General features: G+C 43.2%; 1 protein-coding gene across 9 annotated transcripts in view; it reads right to left on the bottom strand.

Moving 5' to 3' along the window:
* Positions 1-258: 258 nt before the first annotated feature.
* The window catches only part of LOC125712859 (olfactory receptor 4M1-like), a 69,836-nt gene continuing 64,094 nt past the window's right edge, over positions 259-6,000 (bottom strand). For 2 of the 9 annotated variants that reach the window (XM_048983378.1, XM_048983376.1), the window contains exons 2-3: positions 2,813-2,902; positions 259-2,694 (exon numbers count right to left, since the gene is read on the bottom strand). In XM_048983378.1, coding sequence (XP_048839335.1) covers positions 1,560-2,552 — 993 coding nt within the window. In that variant the 5' untranslated portion in view covers positions 2,553-2,694; positions 2,813-2,902 and the 3' untranslated portion in view covers positions 259-1,559. The other 7 variants (XM_048983380.1, XM_048983381.1, XM_048983383.1 and 4 more) reach the window with 5 other exon arrangements.

The following is a 6,000-nucleotide window of genomic DNA, read 5'->3' as shown; positions in this document are numbered from 1 at the left end:
CTGCCATTTTATTTCAAAAGTATTTTTTAATAAAGGTGTTCATTGTAAAACAAGCTGATCAACACATCACTCTCAGGGGCATCGCTATGGATCATCTGTTTATCTAACACTTCACCAACTCCCCATTAACAACTTTTACCCTCCCCTAGGGCAGGGCCGTATATCAAATTTTTACCTTATATCCATATATATTTATTTTTTAACGAATTAAAGGATGATGCTGTGCCCTTTATATCAATATACTTTTATTGTCAGTTAAAATTGCAACGCAAGAACTTCAGTTGTGACGTTGCTCAGACTCCCATTATCCACAGCTAAAATCAAGCAAATTCACTTAGGATCTCAGGGGGAATTTGACGTAGGAAAATGGCAAAGAATCGTTACTTGGTTCATTGACACTGACAAACGCCTCACAGGTTAAAGACACCTTTATTTTGCAATGTTTCTTTTTAAGACTGATTATGCAAAAATAAGCGTCTTTCTAGTTCTTAAGTACAATTTCACTGGTTGTCAGGCTTCTGTTCCTAGAGCCATTTTATAAATAATATTCACATTTTAGTTTTAAGGGCAATATCATAAACTGATACAAAGGGGTTTTAGATCGCGTCTGCTTTCATTGGACCCATACAGACATAATTTACATTTGCAAACAGGGAAGGAAAGCTTTTGTTTGCATTTCGTCTTGACCACAATATAGTGGCATCTCACATGTGGCTATATTTATATAAATAGAGTATATCTGAGCAAAACAAAATTTATTTTATTCAGTTATGCTTCAAATTGTGCAAGGCACAAAATTGTAGTTTTAATAGCAAGGATATGTCTTTTATATAGCTCTAATACATATATTACAAAATCATAACAATGGCTTTTATTTTGTCTTGACATGTTATTGTTGTATCTATAATATAATTCCTGTGTTTTATAATAAACACACACACACACATATCCAGTATACATTTTTAAACATTTTACACCTACCAGCTAATAAAGACAGACACAATAATATAAACATTACATATTTAAGTTAGAAGCATGTTAACTTCAGAAAGAGGTTATTCTATTTTTCAAATTTTGTGTATTATAATAACCATAATATGTTAGAAACCAGTCAGAAACAATTTAATTTATCTGAAGAATGCCATAATATACAGTGCATTTACTGGTGATACAGTTAAACATAAGATAATTAGAAATAGATAAGATGAATGTTTTGGTCTCATTGACACATTTTTGTCGTCTCTCTCTAGCCTGCCCAGCACAACACACTAATCACTGCAGCTCACACAGTGCAGCTCCCTATAGACACTGCAAGTCTGTGCCTCAATCCCCTGCTAAAATTCCAGAAGGGATGTGTGCTCTAGCTGACTAAGATAAATTAATTTTACACACATACTCAAAGCTGTATGTTTAAAACTTTTCATTGATTTCACACTTTAAATGAGGTAATAACATACTAAATGAGGTACTTTAATGAATGTACAGCATAGCTAACTTTAAGAAAAACACACAAAGAACACATCTACCTAGGAAACCAAGTCATATGAAACGTGCATTATTCAAAATGTGAAGCCACACTCCAAAACCTGCCGTCTCTTACAGCATTTACAGACTTTTCTGCGTATAGATCTCAGGTTGATGCCATAAATAATGGGATTAATGATAGGAGGATTGACTAAAAATGCCACAGAAATAAAGCCGCTAAACCACTGTGGAAAGTTTGTACCACTAAATCCATCAAGGAAGGTGATGAATACATAATTAATGCAGCTTATTAAATGGGGAAGACAAGTTTGCATGAATTTAGCCCGGTTTTCCTTTGATTTCCTGCAAGCAGAAATTATTTTACCATAGGAGTAGATGACAAATGTCGCCATTAATAAATACATGCTTCCAAATGTTCCATTGAATGCAAATCTCACACTATCCTGTTTGCAGGTTGAAATAGTTATTTTACAATACAGGGTGCTGACATACAGTCCACAATAGGGGAGAGTAATATTCAGGATAATGGAACACAGAATGGAGAAGAATGGAACCATCCAAATAAAAATCAACAGCTTGCATATAGTAACAGGTGTCATTACAGTACTGTAATGCAAAGGCCTGCATATTGCTACATACCTGTCAATTGCCATCACTGTTAAATTGGTAAATTCACATAATGCATATGAGAAGATGACAAAGGTCTGAAGTAAACATCCACTGTAGGAAATCAAATAAGTGTCAGAGAATAAGTCAGACAGAAATTTAGGGTAAAATCCCACAGTGCCGTACAACCCATTTATACACAAGTTACAGAGGAAAATGTACATCGGCTGATGTAGGTCCTTCTCCAGCAAGACTGTAATAATTATAGTCAGATTCAGGAAGAGAGTGAAAATATAACCTTGAAGAGAAAAGGCAAATATCACATATCTGTTTGTTCTGGATTCATTCAGTGCCTTAAGGGTGATATAAGCAACAGTGGATGTTTCCATTTTCAATAAAATATATCTGGATGGTCTGGAAAGAAAAGAAAAAAATGCCATTAATTTAAAATATATTTTCATATGCTCTTCATTTATATATACTGTAGTTACAACTTCAATGCACTGTTATCCACGTAGAATAATCCTTCCCTCACTGGTGTCCTTCTAGGGTAATATTGAACAGAAGAGGTTTTCATCTGCAACAGGGACACGAGTCAGAATCCTAGAAAGAAGAAGAGTGAAGACACACAAAGTCCAAATGAACGAGAGGTTCCCAAGCAAGCTGCGTGTTTTCTGTGAATTCCAGCCATGAGTCAGACCTCGTAACATCGCGTCACTACCCTAGATAGGAGAAGCGGGTGGAAGATGGATGGATGTCTATTTAAGATGACAAATACAAGAGTAAAACATTTAAAGAAAAACTGCTAATCCTTTGCTATTTTACCACGTTGTCTCCAGGTTCTCGTTCTGAGCCTCTTCCTTCTCACGCTCCGATGCTCAGACACTGCAGTGAGAGCAGTGATGGTGTTTTTATATATATTCATTGTATTCCTGTGTGGTCGAAGCTCACATGTTTTTTCATCAGCACTGGAATGATTTGGGAATTACTTCATCGTGAATGATGCAATGATACCAACCATACCACGGTTTTTCAACCTTTCAACCAAACGCCCTATCTATCAATCTATCATGTCTTCCTTGCCAAATTTTGCTGACTGGGGGGGCAATTTATATAGATAATTGTAGATACATACACACACAATTTTTTTCTATATGCATTTCTATATGCTCGACAAACCCAGAAAGAAGAGGTGGTGCGCGTTCGCTCAGTGATTCTTGCTGCAGCCCCCTCACGGGCTGTCTGATCAGGATGACTGACAAGGGTACTACTTCCCCTCCCCCCCTGACTGTTCCCCCCTTACCATTTAAATGACCTTCAAGGCAGATTTCGTGGGGAGGGAATTGCAGCCAGCCGATTGCCATCCAACCAATAATTGTTTTGCCTCTGCACATGTCTGGCTGAGGTGGTTTGTGAGGCGGTAACTATTGGCACAAAATAGACCAAAAGCCGATGCGACAGACTCACTAGGAGCCTACCAGGGGACAGGGTGGTCCGAAGGACCTGCTTGAAAGAATAATCCTGCAGATCCAGGAACCACTGTGTGATGCAGACATTGGTGTCCATGGCCTGGGCCATCCACTGCAGGGGGGCTTAGTCTGTGATGAGCGTGAAGAGCCACCCCATGAAGCCTTGTGACAACACTGCTCCCAGGCCAACCTCTGAGGTGTCCATATACAAGTACAACGGCCGGCTAAAACGGGGGCCTTCAGCACTGGGTCTGACGTCAAGGGGAAGGCGAGGAGGAGGTGAAGGCCTGTGCTGCCTGGTCACTCCAAACAATCTGCTCAGGCTGTCCGTTACAAGTGAGGTCTGGCTGGGGGGGGCTGCTGCAGAGGAGAAGTTGGGGACAAAGCAGCAGTAGTCCCACGCCAGCCCTAGGAAAGATCGGCTTGGTGGTTCCCGGAGCGCCTGCTTTTCAGGTGGTTGACGTGACACATTTTCCGAACTCCACCATGCACGATACAGAGGGCAGAGGAGAATTGTAAACGCGCGACCATGTAGAGACAAAAATGACAAGCTTGTTGTGTAAATAAGTGCAAATAAGATAAATAACATTTATCTGGTGGTGGTGGCATTGGAGCAGCGATTTAGATGATGGCCATTGAAAGAAGCCATGAGAGGGGAGGGGAGTTACCTTGGTGAGACAGCAAGACCCTGGGGGCTTTCACGGCGGATCTCCATGTCTATGCACAGAGGGGTTACCTGCCTCTCCATTTCTAATGGCACTGTAATCAGAGCGGCAGTGCCAGCATGACCAACTGCGGATGCTGGCTACACTTGCCGAACAGAAGCGGAGAGAGCAGAGGCGATCCAATCCCCGATCCAATCCCCACCCGCAACATCACACTGACTGGCAGTTACACCGTGTCACTGGGGCCCGTGAAAGAGAAAAGGAAAAGTTCAGTGCACGTAACCTGCACCATGCCACCATCTGATGTACCTTGCTACTGCTGTGGGGAGGTCAAGGATGCGGTGACCTTCCAGCAAGATGGAGGCCAGCAGAGGAATCAGAGAACCCAACAGCAGACTTTGCCCTGAACCGTTCCATAGCAAGTCCCCCAGACGCAACACAAGGGCAACCTGAAGACGGTGCAGGCAGTCCACGAGTTGTGGTAGCAGAGTCATGGACCTGACAAGTGAGTGGTGATGTCGTTTAAAGACTCTGCTGGATGGCTGTTTGGACATCAATGCGGCTCAAACATGAGTGTAGCCCTACCTGCACTCACCAAAATCAGAATGACACTAAAAATTCCCAGCCTATCCATCTGTGACCTCATTAGTTAGTGTTCTCTAAGTGTCATGCAGTGGAGTAGTAGATCCAGAAGAGGTGGCAGTAATGAGTGTAACTGAGCCTTTGGATAGTCGGTGAACTGCAGCGACAGTCCTGATCAGGAAGAAGGATGGGTCATGGCATTTTTGTGTGAATACCATTACCTGGAAGTGCCCTCTGCATGTTAAATCATGACGCACTAGAATACATTGCTGTGTCAAGAATGTTTAGCTCCTTCAACCTCAGATGTAGCTACTAGCAGGCTGAATCCACCCTCGATACCTGACTCAAGACCATGTTTGCTATTTGTCTGGGAGTATAGCACTTCTGGTCAATGCCATTTGGACTCTGCAATGCATCTGCCACCCTCAAGAGGTTGATGCAATGAGTTCTAGCTCATGTCCCCTGGAATGGAGGGAGGTCAGGAGATAAAGGCTCTCTATATACAGAAGGCAATGTACTGTACCAGTACTGGCAGTCCACAGATGGTGACTGCTGTGTGCTGTAGTTGTTGGTGCCCTGGAGCCTTTGTCTTATGATCCTGTGGGTGGTGCATAGTATGACAGGGGCAAGACACTTTGGAGCGACAAAGAAATTGGGGATGCTATGCTGCTACTTCCATTGGCCTGGCTGCAGCCAGGACACTAAACTGTTGCGACAAATGCATTACCTAAAAAGGGCCACGCTGCCACTCCAGAGTACCTCTGCATACAAATCAGGTGGGGGCACCAATGGAGAGGGTCAGGGTGGATGTGCTAGGCCTTTTTCCCTGTAGTGATTCAGGGAATTGCTAGATCCTTGTGGCTCTGGATTATCTTACCAAGCAGCCACCAGTGCACTGGGGACCGGCACCTGCCCCTGGTCCTGTGGGCATACCGAGCAGTGGTGCAGGAGAACACTCAGTGCACGCCGGCCGCACTGACGTTTGGGTGGGAGCTGTGCACATCAGTGGACTTGGTGTTAAGGCCGCCCCCGGAGCTGGGGGTACTGAAGGACACAGGGATGGAGTACTAGTGATGCCTCCGGGAGCGGCTGGATGATATACATGAACTGGTTCAACAACACCAGGGCGCAGTGATTGCATGACAGAAGCCTAGGATGCATGCAGCTGTGGCCATGACTTTAATATTAGAGAC

This window comes from Brienomyrus brachyistius, chromosome 18, assembly GCF_023856365.1.
Source record: "Brienomyrus brachyistius isolate T26 chromosome 18, BBRACH_0.4, whole genome shotgun sequence".
NCBI classification, from domain to species: Eukaryota; Metazoa; Chordata; class Actinopteri; order Osteoglossiformes; family Mormyridae; genus Brienomyrus; species Brienomyrus brachyistius.
The sequence above is the reverse complement of the archived record's forward strand: the minus strand, read 5'-3'. Positions and strand labels throughout refer to the sequence as shown.